This window comes from Physella acuta, unplaced genomic scaffold (genome assembly GCF_028476545.2).
Source record: "Physella acuta isolate Inbredline_101_S28 unplaced genomic scaffold, ASM2847654v3 ptg000200l, whole genome shotgun sequence".
Lineage (NCBI taxonomy): Eukaryota > Metazoa > Mollusca > Gastropoda > Physidae > Physella > Physella acuta.
In genome coordinates this window covers 380,223-403,940 of record NW_026731719.1, presented here as the reverse complement: position 1 = coordinate 403,940, position 23,718 = coordinate 380,223, and the positions used below count along the sequence as shown (strand labels likewise).

General features: G+C 35.8%; 1 protein-coding gene across 1 annotated transcript in view; it reads left to right on the top strand.

The window, feature by feature from the left end:
• The first annotated feature begins 6,187 nt into the window (after positions 1–6,187).
• Positions 6,188–23,718, top strand: part of LOC131937087 (putative amine oxidase [copper-containing]) — a 38,583-nt gene continuing 21,052 nt past the window's right edge. The window contains exons 1-6 of the mRNA XM_059294279.1: positions 6,188–6,234; positions 10,362–10,554; positions 13,534–13,672; positions 15,822–15,978; positions 16,284–16,380; positions 22,369–22,493. Coding sequence (XP_059150262.1) covers positions 6,188–6,234; positions 10,362–10,554; positions 13,534–13,672; positions 15,822–15,978; positions 16,284–16,380; positions 22,369–22,493 — 758 coding nt within the window. The remainder of the gene's footprint in view (positions 6,235–10,361; positions 10,555–13,533; positions 13,673–15,821; positions 15,979–16,283; positions 16,381–22,368; positions 22,494–23,718) is intronic.

Here is a 23,718-nt window from a genome sequence, read left to right as displayed (position 1 = left end):
TATATGACTAGGGATCCTTCATAAATGACGTCACGCTTTTTTGGCCATTTTTTACACCCTCCCCCCTACGTCACACATCGTCACAAAAGTCTGAACCCCCCTCCCCCCCAGGTGTGTGACGTCATTTATGGACACTCTCCTATCCCACTACACTTTAGAATTCAATAACTTTTTTTCCTTTCTTTACGGACACCACTGTCTAGGAGGAGTCTCCACACAGCCTACTTCAACGAACTGGTTTGGATATCGGTTTGATTACCGTGTATCGGTTTGATTACCGTGTATCGGTTTGATTACCGTGTATCGGTATGATTACCGTGTATCGGTTTGATTACCGTGTATCGGTTTGATTACCTTGTATCGGTTTGATTACCGTGTATCGGTTTGATTACCTTGTATCGGTTTGATTACCGTGTATCGGTTTGATTACCGTGTATGGGTTTGATTACCGTGTATCGGTTTGTTTGATTACCGTGTATCGGTTTGATTACCGTGTATCGGTTTGATTACCGTTTATCGGTTTGATTACCGTGTATCGGTTTGTTTGATTACCGTGTATCGGTTTGATTACCGTGTATCGGTTTGATTACCGTGTATCGGTTTGATTACCTTGTATCGGTTTGATTACTGTGTATCGGTTTGATTACCGTGTATCGGTTTGTTTGATTACCGTGTATCGGTTTGATTACCGTGTATCGGTTTGATTACCGTGTATCGGTTTGATTACCTTGTATCGGTTTGATTACTGTGTATCGGTTTGATTACCGTGTATCGGTTTGATTACCGTGTATGGGTTTGATTACCGTGTATCGGTTTGTTTGATTACCGTGTATCGGTTTGTTTGATTACCGTGTATCGGTTTGATTACCGTGTATCGGTTTGTTTGATTACCGTGTATCGGTTTGATTACCGTGTATCGGTTTGATTACCGTGTATCGGTTTGATTACCGTGTATCGGTTTGATTACCGTGTATCGGTTTGATTACCGTGTATGGGTTTGATTACCGTGTATCGGTTTGTTTGATTACCGTGTATCGGTTTGTTTGATTACCGTGTATCGGTTTGATTACCGTGTATCGGTTTGTTTGATTACCGTGTATCGGTTTGATTACCGTGTATCGGTTTGATTACCGTGTATCGGTTTGATTACCGTGTATCGGTTTGATTACCGTGTATGGGTTTGATTACCGTGTATCTGTTTGATTACCGTGTATCGGTTTGTTTGATTACCGTGTATCGGTTTGATTACCGTGTATCGGTTTGATTACCGTGTATCGGTTTGTTTGATTACCGTGTATCGGTTTGATTACCGTGTATCGGTTTGTTTGATTACCGTGTATCGGTTTGTTTGATTACCGTGTATCGGTTTGATTACCGTGTATCGGTTTGTTTGATTACCGTGTATCGGTTTGTTTGATTACCGTGTATCGGTTTGATTACCGTGTATCGGTTTGATTACTGTGTATCGGTTTGTTTGATTACCGTGTATCGGTTTGATTACCGTGTATCGGTTTGATTACCGTGTATCGGTTTGATTACCGTGTATCGGTTTGTTTGATTACCGTGTATCGGTTTGTTTGATTACCGTGTATCGGTTTGATTACCGTGTATCGGTTTGTTTGATTACCGTGTATCGGTTTGATTACCGTGTATCGGTTTGATTACCGTGTATCGGTTTGATTACCGTGTATCGGTTTGATTACCGTGTATGGGTTTGATTACCGTGTATCTGTTTGATTACCGTGTATCGGTTTGTTTGATTACCGTGTATCGGTTTGATTACCGTGTATCGGTTTGATTACCGTGTATCGGTTTGTTTGATTACCGTGTATCGGTTTGATTACCGTGTATCGGTTTGTTTGATTACCGTGTATCGGTTTGTTTGATTACCGTGTATCGGTTTGATTACCGTGTATCGGTTTGTTTGATTACCGTGTATCGGTTTGTTTGATTACCGTGTATCGGTTTGATTACCGTGTATCGGTTTGATTACTGTGTATCGGTTTGTTTGATTACCGTGTATCGGTTTGATTACCGTGTATCGGTTTGATTACCGTGTATCGGTTTGATTACCGTGTATCGGTTTGTTTGATTACCGTGTATCGGTTTGATTATCGTGTATCGGTTTGTTTGATTACCGTGTATCGGTTTGATTACCGTGTATCGGTTTGATTACCGTGTATCGGTTTGTTTGATTACCGTGTATCGGTTTGATTACCGTGTATCGGTTTGATTACCGTGTATCGGTTTGTTTGATTACCGTGTATCGGTTTGATTACCGTGTATCGGTTTGATTACCGTGTATCGGTTTGTTTGATTACCGTGTATCGGTTCGATTACCGTGTATCGGTTTGATTACCGTGTATCGGTTTGATTACCGTGTATCGGTTTGTTTGATTACCGTGTATCGGTTTGATTACCGTGTATCGGTTTGATTACCGTGTATCGGTTTGTTTGATTACCGTGTATCGGTTTGTTTGATTACCGTGTATCGGTTTGATTACCGTGTATCGGTTTGATTACCGTGTATCGGTTTGATTACCCTGTATCGGTTTGATTACCGTGTATCGGTTTGATTACCGTGTATCGGTCGCTTCTGTCTATCGTTTCGCACATGGTTTATCTTCCACCCTACCTGTACCAAGAGTCCAGTACCAGGCTCAACTGTAGAAAACTAATGACTAAAATACGTCACTCTTGTCAAATGAATGCATACGAATGAATGCATTCAGAATAAAATAACGTTCCCCATTCAACAATATTCGAAAAAGTCGGCACTTGGACGACGGCAAGCACTGACTTGTTGCCAAGCGGCTGTCAGCTGTCCGTATACTTTTCTGCCCCACCTAATTTATCTGTTCTCCGATGAGTGTTTTTATCCTGTTTAAGTTTTTAAAGTTGTTTCATTTTTACCGAATAATATTTTTTTATGAGTTTTGAAAATGAAATTATATAACTATTAATATTTGTGTATAGAGCCGGAGAGCCGCATCTTGACATCTAAAGAGCCGCATGCGGCTCGCGAGTTCTCAAGTTATAGGCTTTTGAAAAACCAAAAGTAGAATAAGTTCTACTTCCGTTTACCGGAAATCGCTGAAAAAAATAATACAGAACTTCAAAGTTTAAATATAATAATTATTTATGAAATTTCATCAACCTAGCTGTAACGGTACTCAAATTATCGTGTTCACAGACACACAGACAATAATCCACACAGACACAAACAGACACACGGACAAAATTGCAAAACTATGTTTTTCTGACTGAGGGAGGTGTACAACGTATAGATTTGGGAAAATCTCGATTTTGATTTTTTGCACGATTACAATGCTTTCTCCATACTTCGTCTACGACAAACTAAAAAGGACCACCTTTCTCGAAAAGCTAACTAAAAATGTGTGCTGTTTTAAAATCCAAGCTAAAAATTGTTAGTGAATATCTTCAAACTAATTTATTATGAATTTTCAAAATGTGGGCCCGTTAAAACCACTAGTTTTAATGACCATAAATTACCCAAAATTTAGTGTTTTTTAACGGACCCAAATTTTCAAAATTCATAATAAATGAGTTTGAAGATATGCACTTAACATTTTTAACTAAGTATCCCAAATTATGGAAGAAGATTATGAATTCATTGTATATTGGGCTTAAAATATAATATTTTATGAATGGTGAAAATCTTACGAAAGGGCTTATATTTTCAAGATGGCCGCCTTTGTCAAAGATAACAAGATTTTTCCACCATTTTTTAAAATGGGAAGCACATATGCAGATGTACCTTTAATGGTTCAAATTGAGCGGTCCAATGGGTTAGTAGTTTCAACCCTTAATTCTGAGAATCTGATAACAAAGTTCTGATAACAAAGTTCTGATAACAAACTTCTGATAACAAAGTTCTGATAACAAAGTTCTGATAACAAAGTTCTGATAACAAACTTCTGATAACAAACTTCTGATAACAAAGAGCAAGTTTGTGAAGCAGCTGCAAATGGTCGATCTACTTTATGCACTTTAAAACATGTAAAGATTAATAAAGCCGCGGTCAAATTTCAATTACTTAAAACGCGACTATTAGGATTAGGATTAGGGTTAGGGTTAGGATTAGGTTCAGGTTAAATGTCGCTTTTTTTGCAAGAAAATTATCACTCAAACGTTCCCGATTTAACAGGTGTGAGGCACAGTTTGACAGACGGACATCCCCAAATTTGTTTTTAAATATATATATATATATATATATATATATATATATATATATATATATATATATATATATATATATATATATATATATGTATTTATTGTTACGACTGTGGGGGCATAGATTGAAGGGATATGGTTGACAATAGAAGTGACACAGACTAAACAGTTCTTGACGAAGACGATTAGCGGTGTACGTGTTGCAATTAGATTGTAATTACGGACGATGGCATCGATGGAGGGTTAGGACAGTCAGGACAGAGCAGCTCAACAAGGAGGACGTGTAGTTGTAGATAGTGTAGGTTAGAGTAGGTGTTAGGATTTTCATATATTGTATCTAGGTGGTGATTATTCTTAAATGTTGTACCTCTGTTGTGAGAATTAAAGTTTAGCTATTATCGAAAGGTGTTCATTAGTCTTATTTTCTTGTTTTTGTTTACGATTCCCTGACTAGTTCGAAAGGATTAGAGAAATGGTCGTAACTATATATATATATATATATATATATATATATATATATATATATATATATATATAAATATATATATATATACATATATATATATATATATATATATATATATATATATATATATATATATATATATATACAAATATATATATATATATATATATATATATATATATATATATATATATATATATATATATATATATATATATATATATAAATATATCCTAATATATAAAAGACCAAGTGCGCACTTCTCTCTCTGTCCACAAAATATTTTCGCAGGATATCACATCAGAATCTTCAGCGATATATGGAGTAATCGATACGGACTTTTGTTGAAAAAAATATGGTAGATGTTTTAAATGTTCAAACAAAATTTTATTTAAAGAAGGAAAATAAAAAATAAAGGCTTATTCGAATATAGAAAAACAGTTTTGATTATGCAACCGGAAAAGTGTTTATAGTTGGGACAAGAACGCCGTAATCGATGATGTCACATGGTATATGTTTGAAGTACGGAAAGTACACAAAACCAATGGCGTCACCTTCCAATTTTAGAATACGAAGAAATGAACTATTTCATTAAAATTTGATTTAGATCTAAGATTTACTTATCGAGACGTAATGCATGAAATTTATACAATTTCCTCGGCCAAAACTAATGCAAATTACTTAAAAAAACAATATAAATACCATTGAAAAGCCGGGTTTTTCACGGAGCCATTTAAGTCTTTTAAGCAATGTATGCATTTAATATGGTGTTGTGTTGACTAATTATGTATATAATTTGGTTTTCTTTTTTCTAATAGGTATTAGTAGCCTATGTTATTTAAATGTGTCGGACTTTTAGAAATTTAGTTATTTCTTTGCATTGTCACTAATATCGTTAAACCTGCAGTAAAGCACATTGCGTTTTGACCAATAACTGTTTTATAAAATATCCTTCTAAAAATGTATACCATTAAAATATATAGACCGATAATTCACTTATAACGGGTACCAACGGCTAGTATGTTCATAAAGGCCTATATATATATATATATATATATATATATATATATATATATATATATATATATATATATATATATATATAAACACATTTTGTGTTTGCTTGTGTGTTAAAGTGGTGTTTACTTGTGTGTTAAAGTGGTGTTTATTTGTATGTTAAAGATGTGTTTACTTGTGTGTTAAAGTGGTGTTTACTTGTGTGTTAAAGTGGTGTTTACTTGTGTGTTAAAGTGGTGTTTACTTGTGTAAAGTCGTCATTTTAGATGTAGGGAAATACAGCATCGAACACCCGCGTTAAAACGACCTCAACAGAGAATATAATTTACAAGCGAGTTGGAATATTTATGGTGGCGGGAAGATTGGAATCACTTTGTAACAGGCCGCAGTCAACTAACATGCGGGATGAGGGCCTTGCATTAGAAAAAACTTTTCACAAACGCTTTACAAAAACATATTACAGAAGTTGGTTTAGAAAAACATAGTACTGAATGACATATTACAGAAATGGTTTTACAAAAAGATCAGCTAGCTAGAGAACGTAGGGACTTGGGGTAAGCAAATGATGTGGGCTCATTTTTATAACCAACTGTTAGAACGCGTGCGACGTCGAAACGGCCTTTGACAAAATACGACCCCTACATTTGAGCCCCGTCAAATACGACCCCTACATTGGAGCCCCGTCAAATACGACCCCTACATTTGAGCCCCGTCAAATACGACCCCTACATTTGAGCCCCGTCAAATACGACCCCTACATTGGAGCCCCGTTAAATACGACCCCTACATTTGAGCCCCGTCAAATACGACCCCTACATTGGAGCCCCGTCAAATACGACCCCTACATTGGAGCACGTCAAATCGAGCCCGTCAAAAGGCAGCGACCAATGGACCAATAGGCTCCCGTCCTCATTGAATATGACACTGCCAGTGGCCCCCGTTCATCAATACTCTTTAGAGTTAGCTAACATAGTACAACGTATGAATTTCTTGTTCGGCAGGCCTTATTTTTTATATTATTTTATCTAGTACAAGCCGACCCGCGGCGTAGCATGCGCCGCTGTTTAGTTGTTTTATTTTCTACTTTTCAGTAAAACATAATTTGTCAATTCGACACTACCAATGCTGCGACTGGAAATATTTTGCTTTAAAACAATCAGTAGCTCGTGAAGGACGATTATCCTCACCCAGGCTTTCTCGCCCCCCCCTCCCCCCCCCCCTCCCCCCACCCCCCGCACCCGGTCCCGTAAAAGCAGCCGTCAATGACGACAGTTTACAGACGACAATGAAAAGATCAAGCAGAACTTGTTACCTCCCCTCAGTTTCAAATCGTTTAAAAACTAAATTATCTGCCCCTAATATCATTCGCTAATTCGACCCGGCTCTACGATTGTAAACATTCGGCTTGAACCACACCTCATCAGTTAGGTGAGGGTGGTAGCGATATGGTCTGTTGCGCAAGCCTGGAGAAAAATGGAGGGGGCGAATGCGTATATATATATGGTGACAGGACAAATGATCTCAGGACTGTAAATATGGTTTTTTTTTTTAAATTTTTTTTTACGCATAATAATTGTGAATAAAATGAATTTGTTAAACTTAACAAAGCATCAAAAGATTCGTTAAAGTTAATGTTGTAATAGTATTTGATTTGAAAAAGTATAAATTAAAACAAAATTACTCCTTAGCCTGAAAGTTATAATAAATGATAATGTATAAAACAAATAAAGTAAAGGTAGCTAAACACCATTAATGTTAGAAACACGCATGTGAATGGGTATTAAGGTTTGTAACGTACAACTATTGCTTTTATTGCCTTATCAATACAAACATTACGTTTACGTTTTTTTTTTTATGATAACACCTCTCCAATATTATGTGATCATGTATTGTGTGAACTCTTGCTCGACATGTTCTAACTTCACATTTCCAAATTTCTTTGCCTGCTGCTCTACTTATGGCTTTTACAAACAGAAATCCACCAGAAACGAATGTCCTAAAACGTTTCTGCGAGGTAACAAAGAGGCCATAGCTTAGTAATCACCACAAATACTCTTTGTTTGCATGCACATTAAGAGATCTTAAGCTCCACGATGACCGCTGTCGTTTAAATAAGCATTTGTAATGTCCATGTAGGGGGGTCTTTCCTTTAAGGCATGTCTCTGCAATCAAAGCGAGCGGCCACCTTGATACAAAGGTGTGTCTTGTTTGTTATTTCATTCCATTTGATCTAGTTTCGTCCACCTGACGTGGTAGGATTGTCTCATGTTTGTCAAACACACTACGCTGTCTATCGAAACATTCTTTAATCTTCGCATACTGTATTAGTAATTTTAATTTATGTGTTTAGTTCAATATGACAAATTTAAACGGCAAACATTTCTTGCAATTATCTTGACTAAGTCGTTTTGTCGGGGTATATTGTCCGGGATGTTTTTTTCGGGGGGGGGGGGGGGACAAATACTTTGCTTATTACAACATATACCTTGCGACGTTACAACATATACCTTTGCGACGTTACAACATGTACCATGGATTTTACAACATATACCTTGGATGTTACAATATATACCTTGGATGTTACAATATATACCTTGGATGTTACAATATATACCTTGGATGTTACAATATATACCTTGGATGTTACAACATATACCTTGGATGTTACAATATATACCTTGGATGTTACAACATATACCTTGGATGTTACAATATATACCTTGGATGTTACAATATATACCTTGGATGTTACAATATATACCTTGGATGTTACAATATATACCTTGGATGTTACAATATATACCTTGGATGTTACAATATATACCTTGGATGTTACAATATATACCTTGGATGTTACAATATATACCTTGGGATTGTAGAGCATTTGCCATGGGGTTTTAAAAAAAACTATGTAATAATTGAATTGAGCTTTTGGACGTTGCTTAGGAACATCAAGCATAAATCAAATACCCATATAAGTTAGACAATTAGTACCGAATTTACTTGCATTAATTAAATATCACATTGATTATAACACATTGACGACATGAAATTGATGTCAACAAATATGTCTCCTGTAACAAGAATGTCAACATGCATCTTATTTATTTCATGCTTTCATCTTCTACGATTAACGATTTAACGATTGATTGTGTTTTTATCTTCTACGATTAACGATTCAACGATTGATTGTGTTTTCATCTTCTACGATTAACGATTTAACGATTGATTGTGTTTTTATCTTCTACGATTAACGATTCAATGATTGATTGTGTTTTCATCTTCTACGATTAACGATTTAACGATTGATTGTGTTTTCATCTTCTACGATTAACGATTTAACGATTGATTGTGTTTTTATCTTCTATGATTAACGATTCAACGATTGATTGTGTTTTCATCTTCTACGATTAACGATTTAACGATTGATTGTGTTTTTATCTTCTGCGATTAACTATTCAACGATTGATTGTGTTTTCATCTTCTACGATTAACGATTCAACGATTGATTGTGTTTTTATCTTCTACAATAATTATTTGAGACGGTATAGCGCGAATACTAAACCGAATATGTTAATTTCAGTTCACTGTATTAGCGCTGGGTGCCTGAATCGTGTTAGGGAAATTAAAGATGGCAGGTGCTACGTTAAATATAGGTTCGTAGGTTGGTGTGATAGTGCTACACTAACTATACGTTCATAGGTTAGTGTGATAGTGCTACACTAACTATACTTTCATAGGTTAGTATGATAGTGCTCCACTAACTATACGTTCATAGGTTAGTGTGATAGTGCTACACTAACTATACTTTCATAGGTTAGTATGATAGTGCTACACTAACTATACGTTCATAGGTTAGTGTGATAGTGCTACACTAACTATACGTTTATAGGTTGATGTGAAAGAGCTACACTAACTATACGTTCATAGGTTAGTGTGAAAGAGACAGGTGAACTCATCTTCATCTGCCCAGCCTTAGGTTCAATTGTAAACATGAAGACTATCAACGTTAATATGAAAACATATGGTACACAACTATACTTTATAAACAAACAGTTTTTTTTACAAAATGTTGGATCCTTTAAGGAATAATAATTATAATATATATGCCAAGTAATGGCTATGTGTCTAAGTGTGTGAGTTTGTAAATATGTGTGTGTGTGTGTGTATTTATGTCTGGTAGTAGTGAGTGCCTTTATATATATATATATATATATATATATATATATATATATATATATATATATATATATATATATATATATATATATATATATATATATATATATGGTGTCTATATATATCTGTGAGTGTCTGTGTATGTGTGTGGCTGTCTTTGCTCATGTGTTTTAGTGTCTCTGTAAAAGAATAAACCAATCTTGACTAAAACAAGAAATATCATTTTAAATGCAAATGACCACATGTTTTACATAATAACAGCTTTGGGTTGTTTAAATCACTAAAATCTTAACTGCGGTGATGATTGCCAAACTAATGACTAAACTTATCAGATTTTGACAAACATTATAAATACCAACTACGTGCCCAATGAATGCTATACCCTACCTGGTGAGTTTCTCTGTAAGGCTACACACGCAGTAATTCAAGGTTTAGAAATATATGAGCTCGACGCTTTTTCACTGATTTATTTCCACTAATCGTTCCATTGTTTTATCTTCAGAACTGTCAAAATGGTGTCGACGTGGTGTGTGTTCCTAGCCCTGATTGGTTGCTCTGTGACCCAGGCCGCCAGTGGCTGTCCAAAGACACCATCAGAATGTGGAGGCGCCAACACAAATGGAAACATCATCGACCTGCAAGAGCCGCAAAAGCCTGGCCCGTTTCATGACTTGACCAAAGCTGAGATGACTGAGGTAAGCAATGACTTGACCAAAGCTGAGATGACTGAGGTAAGCAATGGCTTGACCAAAGCTGAGATGACTGAGGTAAGCAATGACTTGACCAAAGCTGAGATGACTGAGGTAAGCAATGACTTGACCAAAGCTGAGATGACTGAGGTAAGCAATGACTTGACCAAAGCTGAGATGACTGAGGTAAGCAATGACTTGACCAAAGCTGAGATGACTGAGGTAAGCAATGACTTGACCAAAGCTGAGATGACTGAGGTAAGCAATGACTTGACCAAAGCTTAGATGACTCAAGTAAGCAATGACTTGACCAAAGCTGAGATGACTGAGGTAAGCAATGACTTGACCAAAGCTGAGATGACTGAGGTAAGCAATGACTTGACCAAAGCTGAGATGACTGAGGTAAGCAATGACTTGACCAAAGCTGAGATGACTGAGGTAAGCAATGACTTGACCAAAGCTGAGATGACTGAGGTAAGCAATGACTTGACCAAAGCTGAGATGATTGAGGTAAGCAATGACTTGACCAAAGCTGAGATGACTGAGGTAAGAAACCCGGAACGTTACAAATCCCAGTCCTTGTGACTTTCAACCTTATTTTTTACAGCTCCGTAAATTCCTGGAGAAAGATCCTAATATCCCAATTGATACCCATATGTTTACAGCTCCGTAAGTTCCTGGAGAAAGATCCTAATATCCCAATTGATACCCATATGTTTACAGCTCCGTAAGTTCCTGGAGAAAGATCCTAATATCCCAATTGATACCCATATGTTTACAGCTCCGTAAGTTCCTGGAGAAAGATCCTAATATCCCAATTGATACCCATATGTTTACAGCTCCGTAATTTCCTAGAGAAAGATCCTAATATCCCAATTGATACCCATATGCTTACAGCTCCGTAAGTTCCTGAAGAAAGATCCTAATATCCCAATTGATACCCATATGTTTACAGCTCCGTAAGTTCCTGGAGAAAGATCCTAATATCCCAATTGATACCCATATGTTTACAGCTCCGTAAGTTCCTGGAGAAAGATCCTAATATCCCAATTGATACCCATATGTTTACAGCTCCGTAAGTTCCTGGAGAAAGATCCTAATATCCCAATTGATACCCATATGTTTACAGCTCCGTAAGTTCCTGGAGAAAGATCCTAATATCCCAATTGATACCCATATGTTTACAGCTCCGTAAGTTCCTGGAGAAAGATCCTAATATCCCAATTGATACCCATATGTTTACAGCTCCGTAAGTTCCTGGAGAAAGATCCTAATATCCCAATTGATACCCATATGTTTACAGCTCCGTAAGTTCCTGGAAAAAGATCCTAATATCCCAATTGATATCTATATGTTTACAGCTCCGTAAGTTCCTGGAGAAAGATCCTAATATCCCAATTGATACCCATATGTTTACAGCTCCGTAAGTTCCTGGAGAAAGATCCTAATATCCCAATTGATACCCATATGTTTACAGCTCCGTAAGTTCCTGGAGAAAGATCCTAATATCCCAATTGATACCCATATGTTTACAGCTCCGTAAGTTCTTGGAGAAAGATCCTAATATCCCAATTGATACCCATATGTTTACAGCTCCGTAAGTTTCTGGAAAAAGATCCTAATATCCCAATTAATACCCATATGTTTACAGCTCCGTAAGTTCCTTGAGAAAGATCCTAATATCCCAATTGATACCCATATGTTTACAGCTCCGTAAGTTCCTGGAGAAAGATCCTAATATCCCAATTGATACCCATATGTTTACAGCTCCGTAAGTTCCTGGAAAAAGATCCTAATATCCCAATTGATACCCATATGTTTACAGCTCCGTAAGTTCCTGGAGAAAGATCCTAATATCCCAATTGATACCCATATGTTTACAGCTCCGTAAGTTCCTGGAGAAAGATCCTAATATCCCAATTGATACCCATATGTTTACAGCTCCGTAAGTTCCTGGAGAAAGATCCTAATATCCCAATTGATACCCATATGTTTACAGCTCCGTAAGTTCCTGGAGAAAGATCCTAATATCCCAATTGATACCCATATGTTTACAGCTCCGTAAGTTCCTGGAGAAAGATCCTAATATCCCAATTGATACCCATATGTTTACAGCTCCGTAAGTTCCTGGAGAAAGATCCTAATATCCCAATTGATACCCATATGTTTACAGCTCCGTAAGTTCCTGGAGAAAGATCCTAATATCCCAATTGATACCCATATGTTTACAGCTCCGTAAGTTCCTGGAGAAAGATCCTAATATCCCAATTGATACCCATATGTTTACAGCTCCGTAAGTTCCTGGAGAAAGATCCTAATATCCCAATTGATACCCATATGTTTACAGCTCCGTAAGTTCCTGGAGAAAGATCCTAATATCCCAATTGATACCCATATGTTTACAGCTCCGTAAGTTCCTGGAGAAAGATCCTAATATCCCAATTGATACCCATATGTTTACAGCTCCGTAAGTTCCTGGAGAAAGATCCTAATATCCAAATTAATACCCATATGTTTACAGCTCCGTAAGTTCCTGGAGAAAGATCCTAATATCCCAATTGATACCCATATGTTTACAGCTCCGTAAGTTCTTGGAGAAAGATCCTAATATCCCAATTGATACCCATATGTTTACAGCTCCGTAAGTTCCTGGAGAAAGATCCTAATATCCCAATTGATACCCATATGTTTACAGCTCCGTAAGTTCCTGGAGAAAGATCCTAATATCCCAATTGATACCCATATGTTTACAGCTCCGTAAGTTCCTGGAGAAAGATCCTAATATCCCAATTGATACCCATATGTTTACAGCTCCGTAAGTTCCTGGAGAAAGATCCTAATATCCCAATTGATACCCATATGTTTACAGCTCCGTAAGTTCCTGGAGAAAGATCCTAATATCCCAATTGATACCCATATGTTTACAGCTCCGTAAGTTCCTGGAGAAAGATCCTAATATCCCAATTGATACCCATATGTTTACAGCTCCGTAAGTTCCTGGAGAAAGATCCTAATATCCGAGCCGCCAACACGAGCACAGCCACCGTCAGCTCCAGCTTTATCTACATGGCTGATCTGTACCTGCCTAAGAAATCAGAGGTTCTCAAATTCCTGGATTCTATGGGTAATTTCATGTGTCGTTCTAGAAATGTGTTAAGTAATACACACAATTTAGGATTCTGAATGGATACGAATGATTTATAAAAGGAAATGCAATTACAAACATATATATATATATATATATATATATATATATATATATATATATATATATATAGATAGATAGATATAGATATAGATATAGATATAGATATAGATATAGATATAGATATAGATATAGATATAGATATAGATATAGATATAGATATAGATATAGATATAGATATAGATATAGATATAGATATAGATATAGATATAGATATAGATATAGATATAGATATAGATATAGATATAGATATAGATATAGATATAGATATAGATATAGATATAGATATAGATATAGATATAGATATAGATATAGATATAGGTATAGGTATAGGTATAGGTATAGGTATAGGTATAGGTATAGGTATAGGTATAGGTATAGGTATAGGTATAGGTATAGGTATAGGTATAGGTATAGGTATAGGTATAGGTATAGGTATAGGTATAGGTATAGGTATAGGTATAGGTATAGGTATAGGTATAGGTATAGATATAGATATAGATATAGATATAGATATAGATATAGATATAGATATAGATATAGATATAGATATAGATATAGATATAGATATAGATATAGATATAGATATAGATATAGATATAGATATAGATATAGATATAGATATAGATATAGATATAGATATAGATATAGATATAGATATAGATATAGATATAGATATAGATATAGATATAGATATAGATATAGATATAGATATAGATATAGATATAGATATAGATATAGATATAGATATAGATATAGATATAGATATAGATATAGATATAGATATAGATATAGATATAGATATAGATATAGATATAGATATAGATATAGATATAGATATAGATATAGATATAGATATAGATATAGATATAGATATAGATATAGATATAGATATAGATATAGATATAGATATAGATATAGATATAGATATAGATATAGATATAGATATAGATATAGATATAGATATAGATATAGATATAGATATAGATATAGATATAGATATAGATATATAGATATAGATATAGATATAGATATAGATATAGATATAGATATAGATATAGATATAGATATAGATATAGATATAGATATAGATATAGATATAGATATAGATATAGATATAGATATAGATATAGATATAGATATAGATATAGATATAGATATAGATATAGATATAGATATAGATATAGATATAGATATAGATATAGATATAGATATAGATATAGATATAGATATAGATATAGATATAGATATAGATATAGATATAGATATAGATATAGATATAGATATAGATATAGATATAGATATAGATATAGATATAGATATAGATATAGATATAGATATAGATATAGATATAGATATAGATATAGATATAGATATAGATATAGATATAGATATAGATATAGATATAGATATAGATATAGATATAGATATAGATATAGATATAGATATAGATATAGATATAGATATAGATATAGATATAGATATAGATATAGATATAGATATAGATATAGATATAGATATAGATATAGATATAGATATAGATATAGATATAGATATAGATATAGATATAGATATAGATATAGATATAGATATAGATATAGATATAGATATAGATATAGATATAGATATAGATATAGATATAGATATAGATATAGATATAGATATAGATATAGATATAGATATAGATAAAGATATAGATATAGATATAGATATAGATATAGATATAGATATATGCCCCGGGAGGGTGCGATTGTGTAAGGTATGTAAAAATAAAAGTTGAAATGCGGTTCGACACCGTTCATCCTATTGCCATAACAATTTTGAGGAGTTGATGAGAATACTCCAGAGAAGGTTCGTACGGGGGAAAATTTAGTTAGTTTTAATCAGCCAGGGTCCGTGCGCCGCGTCCATGCGGTAGTGTAACCGAGGCTCACGAGAGAGCCCCTCTAAGTCCCTGACACCTGGGCAGTTACCGTTATGTCTTAAAATATAGATGTAATACAAGGGATACAAATATCTAAATATTCATTTCCATAATATGCGAGTACATAAATAAATCTTGCTCCAGGTAAGCAACCTGCCAGGTATGCACGTGTGATGATGAACCGTGGTGACCTTGACCCCCCTGTGATAGAAGAATATGTCTGTGGACCTCTGCCTAGCGTCAAAAGTTGCGACCTGCTTAAGATTAGAAACAGAAGGAACCCAGTCGAGTTCTCTTTCAGGTGCTGACATTTTTAATGGCTGGTTGGGCTGGGTGGACATTTTGCGGTGTTTAATAATTAATTAATTGCGGAGATGAAAAGTGGGTGGGGATGTTTACCTTTCAATTAATTTTTTTGTTGCAATGGCTGGTGTAACTGGAAAGAAAAAGTGGGGGGGAGGTGGGAAGTGCCCCTAAAAACCTATTGTTTAAATGTTTTGACATAATTTCTTGATCTTTAAAGACGTATTTTAAAGATTTGAGACTATTTATTTATAGCGACAAATGGTTGATGATTTGACTAAATGTATTGATCTTTGGCACAAGATTAATTAGAGAGCCGTTTTCTCCACTCAACAGACCGTTTAATCAGATGGAGTTTGATGCAATCTACGACTACATTTGGGAACCTCTAGAAACTAAGGTAACCTTAGTCCTGGTACTTTGCTAATGAACTCTAGATATACATTTATGAGTCAGGATACACCACTAGGATTCTGGAGGCTAATGGTAGAAAAATGGTTGCTATAACAACTCATTCACTTTTCATTCGCTTCACTGCTTTAACAGATCGGCCATGTTCTAATGTTACTCTCTAATGTTACAACATATCGGCCATGTTCTAATGTTACAACATATCGGCCATGTTCTAATGTTACAACATATCGGTCATGTTCTAAAGTTACTCTCTAATGTTACAACAGATCGGCCATGTTCTAATGTTACACTCTAATGCAGTAGCGTAGCGAGGGGGGGCGGGGGGGGGGACAATTGTCCCCGGGCGCCGACCTTAGGGGGGGCGCCAAATTGAAAGTTTGAGGGGGGGGGGGGGTGCATTTGAAAAGTATCAGGGGGGTATGCAAATCGAAAGTTTGAGGGGGGTGCAAATGAAAAGTTCGAGGGGGGGGGGGGTGCAAATCGAAAATTTGCTCTCGAGGGGGCGCCAAATTGGAAGTATGTCCCCCGGGCGCCGGGAAGGGTCGCTACGCCTCTGCTCTAATGTTACAACAGATCTGCCATGTTCTAATGTTACAACAGATCTGCCTAGTTCTAAAGTTACAACAGATCTGCCTAGTTCTAAAGTTACAACAGATCGGCCATGTTCTAAAGTTACAACAGATCGGCCATGTTCTAAAGTTACACTCTAATGTTACAACATTTCGGCCATGTTCTAGTGTTACAACAGATCTGCCATGTTCTAATGTTACAACAGATCTGCCTAGTTCTAAAGTTACAACAGATCTGCCTAGTTCTAAAGTTACAACAGATCGGCCATGTTCTAAAGTTACAACAGATCGGCCATGTTCTAAAGTTACACTCTAATGTTACAACATTTCGGCCATGTTCTAGTGTTACAACAGATCTGCCATGTTCTAATGTTACAACAGATCTGCCTAGTTCTAAAGTTACAACAGATCGGCCATGTTCTAAAGTTACAACAGATCGGCCATGTTCTAAAGTTACACTCTAATGTTACAACATTTCGGCCATGTTCTAGTGTTACAACAGATCTGCCATGTTCTAATGTTACAACAGATCTGCCTAGTTCTAAAGTTTCAACAGATCTGCCTAGTTCTAAAGTTACAACAGATCGGCCATGTTCTAAAGTTACAACAGATCGGCCATGTTCTAAAGTTACACTCTAATGTTACAACATTTCGGCCATGTTCTAGTGTTACAACAGATCTGCCATGTTCTAATGTTACAACAGATCTGCCTAGTTCTAAAGTTACAACAGATCGGCCATGTTCTAAAGTTACAACAGATCGGCCATGTTCTAAAGTTACACTCTAATGTTACAACATTTCGGCCATGTTCTAGTGTTACAACAGATCTGCCATGTTCTAATGTTACAACAGATCTGCCTAGTTCTAAAGTTACAACAGATCTGCCTAGTTCTAAAGTTACAACAGATCGGCCATGTTCTAATGTTACTCTCTAATGTTACAACAGATCTGCCATGTTCTAATGTTACAACAGATCGGCCATGTTCTAATGTTACAACAGATCTGCCTAGTTCTAAAGTTACAATAGATCGGCCATGTTCTAATGTTACTCTCTAATGTTACAACAGATCGGCCATGTTCTAATGTTACACTCTAATGTTACAACATATCTGCCATGTTCTAATGTTACAACAGATCGGCCATGTTCTAATGTTACAACAGATCGGCCATGTTCTAATGTTACAACAGATCGGCCATGTTCTAATGTTACAACAGATCTGCCTAGTTCTAAAGTTACAACAGATCGGCCATGTTCTAAAGTTACAACAGATCGGCCATGTTCTAAAGTTACACTCTAATGTTACAACATTTCGGCCATGTTCTAGTGTTACAACAGATCTGCCATGTTCTAATGTTACAACAGATCTGCCTAGTTCTAAAGTTACAACAGATCTGCCTAGTTCTAAAGTTACAACAGATCGGCCATGTTCTAATGTTACAACATTTCGGCCATGTTCTAATGTTACACTCTAATGTTACAACAGATCGGCCATGTTCTAATGTTACAACAGATCGGCCATGTTCTAATGTTACAACAGATCGGCATTGTTCTAATGTTACAGCAGATCGGCCATGTTCTAATGTTAGAACAGATCGGCCATGTTCTGATGTTACTCTCTAATGTTACAACAGATCGGCCATGTTCTAATGTTACAACAGATCTGCCTAGTTCTAATGTTAAAACAGATCGGCCATGTTGTAATGTTACAACAGATCTGCCTAGTTCTAAAGTTACAACAGATCGGCCATGTTCTAATGTTACTCTCTAATGTTACAACAGATCTGCCTAGTTCTAATGTTACAACAGATCGGCCATGTTCTAATGTTACAACAGATCTGCCTAGTTCTAAAGTTACAACAGATCGACCATGTTCTAATGTTACTCTCTAATGTTACAACAGATCTGCCATGTTCTAATGTTACAACAGATCGGCCATGTTCTAATGTTACAACAGATCTGCCTAGTTCTAAAGTTACAATAGATCGGCCATGTTCTAATGTTACTCTCTAATGTTACAACAGATCGGCCATGTTCTAATGTTACACTCTAATGTTACAACATATCTGCCATGTTCTAATGTTACAACAGATCGGCCATGTTCTAATGTTACAACAGATCGGCCATGTTCTAATGTTACAACAGATCGGCCATGTTCTAATGTTACAACAGATAGGCCATGTTCTAATGTTACAACAGATCGGCCATGTTCTAAAGTTACAACAGATCGGCCATGTTCTAAAGTTACACTCTAATGTTACAACATTTCGGCCATGTTCTAGTGTTACAACAGATCTGCCATGTTCTAATGTTACAACAGATCTGCCTAGTTCTAAAGTTACAACAGATCGGCCATGTTCTAAAGTTACAACAGATCGGCCATGTTCTAAAGTTACACTCTAATGTTACAACATTTCGGCCATGTTCTAGTGTTACAACAGATCTGCCATGTTCTAATGTTACAACAGATCTGCCTAGTTCTAAAGTTACAACAGATCGGCCATGTTCTAAAGTTACAACAGATCGGCCATGTTCTAAAGTTACACTCTAATGTTACAACATTTCGGCCATGTTCTAGTGTTACAACAGATCTGCCATGTTCTAATGTTACAACAGATCTGCCTAGTTCTAAAGTTACAACAGATCTGCCTAGTTCTAAAGTTACAACAGATCGGCCATGTTCTAATGTTACTCTCTAATGTTTCAACAGATCTGCCATGTTCTAATGTTACAACAGATCGGCCATGTTCTAATGTTACAACAGATCTGCCTAGTTCTAAAGTTACAATAGATCGGCCATGTTCTAATGTTACTCTCTAATGTTACAACAGATCGGCCATGTTCTAATGTTACACTCTAATGTTACAACATATCTGCCATGTTCTAATGTTACAACAGATCGGCCATGTTCTAATGTTACAACAGATCGGCCATGTTCTAATGTTACAACAGATCGGCCATGTTCTAATGTTACAACAGATCTGCCTAGTTCTAAAGTTACAACAGATCGGCCATGTTCTAAAGTTACAACAGATCGGCCATGTTCTAAAATTACACTCTAATGTTACAACATTTCGGCCATGTTATAGTGTTACAACAGATCTGCCATGTTCTAATGTTACAACAGATCTGCCTAGTTCTAAAGTTACAACAGATCTGCCTAGTTCTAAAGTTACAACAGATCGGCCATGTTCTAATGTTACAACATTTCGGCCATGTTCTAATGTTACACTCTAATGTTACAACAGATCGGCCATGTTCTAATGTTACAACAGATCGGCCATGTTCTAATGTTACAACAGATCGGCATTGTTCTAATGTTACAGCAGATCGGCCATGTTCTAATGTTAGAACAGATCGGCCATGTTCTGATGTTACTCTCTAATGTTACAACAGATCGGCCATGTTCTAATGTTACAACAGATCTGCCTAGTTCTAATGTTACAACAGATCGGCCATGTTGTAATGTTACAACAGATCTGCCTAGTTCTAAAGTTACAACAGATCGGCCATGTTCTAATGTTACTCTCTAATGTTACAACAGATCTGCCTAGTTCTAATAATACAACAGATCGGCCATGTTCTAATGTTACAACAGATCTGCCTAGTTCTAAAGTTACAACAGATCGACCATGTTCTAATGTTACTCTCTAATGTTACAACAGATCTGCCATGTTCTAATGTTACAACAGATCGGCCATGTTCTAATGTTACAACAGATCTGCCTAGTTCTAAAGTTACAATAGATCGGCCATGTTCTAATGTTACTCTCTAATGTTACAACAGATCGGCCATGTTCTAATGTTACACTCTAATGTTACAACATATCTGCCATGTTCTAATGTTACAACAGATCGGCCATGTTCTAATGTTACAACAGATCGGCCATGTTCTAATGTTACAACAGATCGGCCATGTTCTAATGTTACAACAGATAGGCCATGTTCTAATGTTACAACAGATCGGCCATGTTCTAATGTTACAACAGATCGGCCATGTTCTAATGTTACAACAGATCGGCCTAGTTCTAAAGTTACAACAGATCGGCCATGTTCTAATGTTACAACAGATCGGCCTAGTTCTAAAGTTACAACAGATTGGCCATGTTCTAATGTTACTCTCTAATGTTACAACAGATCGGCCATGTTCTAAAGTTACACTCTAATGTTACAACATTTCGGCCATGTTCTAAAGTTACGCTCTAATGTTACAACACCAGTTCTAATATTACAAAAAATCGGCCATGTTCTAATGTTACAACAGATCGGCCATGTTCTAATGTTACAACAGATCTGCCATGTTCTAATGTTACAACAGATCGGCCATGTTCTAATGTTACACTCTAATGTTACAACAGATCGGCCATGTTCTAATGTTACAAAAGATCGGCCATGTTCTAATGTTACAACAGATCGGCCATGTTCTAATGTTACAACAGATCGGCCATGTTCTAATGTTACAAAAGATCGGCCATGTTCTAATGTTACAACAGATCGGCCATGTTCTAATGTTACAACAGATCGGCCATGTTCTGATGTTACTCTCTAATGTTACAACAGATCGGCCATGTTCTAATGTTACAACAGATCTGCCATGTTCTAATGTTACAACAGATCGGCCATGTTCTAATGTTACACTCTAATGTTACAACAGATCGGCCATGTTCTAATGTTACAAAAGATCGGCCATGTTCTAATGTTACAACAGATCGGCCATGTTCTAATGTTACAACAGATCGGCCATGTTCTAATGTTACAAAAGATCGGCCATGTTCTAATGTTACAACAGATCGGCCATGTTCTAATGTTACAACAGATCGGCCATGTTCTGATGTTACTCTCTAATGTTACAACAGATCGGCCATGTTCTAATGTTACAACAGATCGGCCATGTTCTAATGTTACAACAGATCGGCCATGTTCTAATGTTACACTCTAATGTTACAACAGATCGGCCATGTTCTAATGTTACAACAGATCGGCCATAATCTAATGTTACAACAGATCTGCCTAGTTCTAATGTTACAACAGATCGGCCATGTTCTAATGTTACAACAGATCTGCCTAGTTCTAATGTTACAACAGATCGGCCATGTTCTAATGTTACAACAGATCTGCCTAGTTCTAATGTTACAACAGATCGGCCATGTTCTAATGTTACAACAGATCTGCCTAGTTCTAATGTTACAACAGATCGGCCATGTTCTAATGTTACTCTCTAATGTTACAACAGATCTGCCATGTTCTAATGTTACAACAGATCGGCCATGTTCTAATGTAACAACAGATCTGCCTAGTTCTAATGTTACAACAGATCGGCCATGTTCTAATGTTACAACAGATCTGCCTAGTTCTAATGTTACAACAGATCGGCCATGTTCTAATGTTACTCTCTAATGTTACAACAGATCGGCCACATTTTACGTGAAAGCTACAACGCCTCGATAACCGGATGTGACGATGACCCGACAGATTGTCTGACCTACAATCCAATTCCTTTAGGGACTGGATTGTTGAGCAACATCAATCAAAGGTCAGATGCTTACATAATACACGAACCAAATAAAAGGTCAGATGCTTACACAATACACGAACCAAATAAAAGGTCAGATGCTTACATAATACACGAACCAAATAAAAGGTCAGATGCTTACATAATACACGAACCAAACATGGGATTTTGACTAGAGATACTTATCTTAGAAACACAGCATGTCTTAGGATTCGTTTATTTTTTACTTTTGAAAGATACAATCAAAAGGAAAATAAAACACTTATTAAACACTTAAATCTTACTTTCTCGTGTACTAGGTAGGGGGGGGGGGGAGTATTATAATCGTGCAAAAAAAAATTTCGAAATCTTCTGCCATATTTAAAAACAGAATTGAATCCCCTTAGAATTAAGCAACATATGAACCTACACTGTGTCAGCATAATAGAGAGGAAAATTAGTACTTTCTTAAGGAAACATTGATTACTTTAAAAAAAAAATCGGAAATGCGTAAAGTACTACTTCCGTGGAACGGAAATTCCTTAAAATGAAATGGAGAAACCAAAATAAGATCATAAAACTTTATTAGAAATTTCGTCTCGTTAACTGAAACTGTTTATAAGTTATAGTGCTCCCAGAAAATAAAGTGTATTACAACTTCCGATAGTTTATACCACTTTTAATTACAGAGAATCGTTCAAAAGTTAATTAGAACCTGCAAATAATATCTAATACTGTAAGGTTAAATCTCGTCTACTTTATTTTAATGGTACTTTACGAGACCGATAGTAGAGTACATACTACTTGCGGTTTCCGAAAATCGCCAGAAAGTACACATTTGATATAATTCTTATTTATGAAATTCAGACAACATAACTGAAACAGTGCTTAAGTTACAGTATTTAAACACACAAACACACACGCACCGACAGTAGGACAGGATTGCAAAATAAGTTTTTCGGGCGCCGTAATGTTGTAAAACGTCGACGTTTGTCCAAATATCGATTTAGATTTTCTTTACGATTATAATACTATTTTTACTTTCTCGTATACAAAATATAGAAAATATAGAGGAAGTATTGTAATCGTGCAAAAATAGATATCGAGATTTTCACATATGTTGACGTTTTACACCTCCCTGAGTCGGACAAACATATATATATATATATATATATATATATATATATATATATATATATATATATATATATATATATATATATATATATATATATATATATATATATATATATATATATATATATAT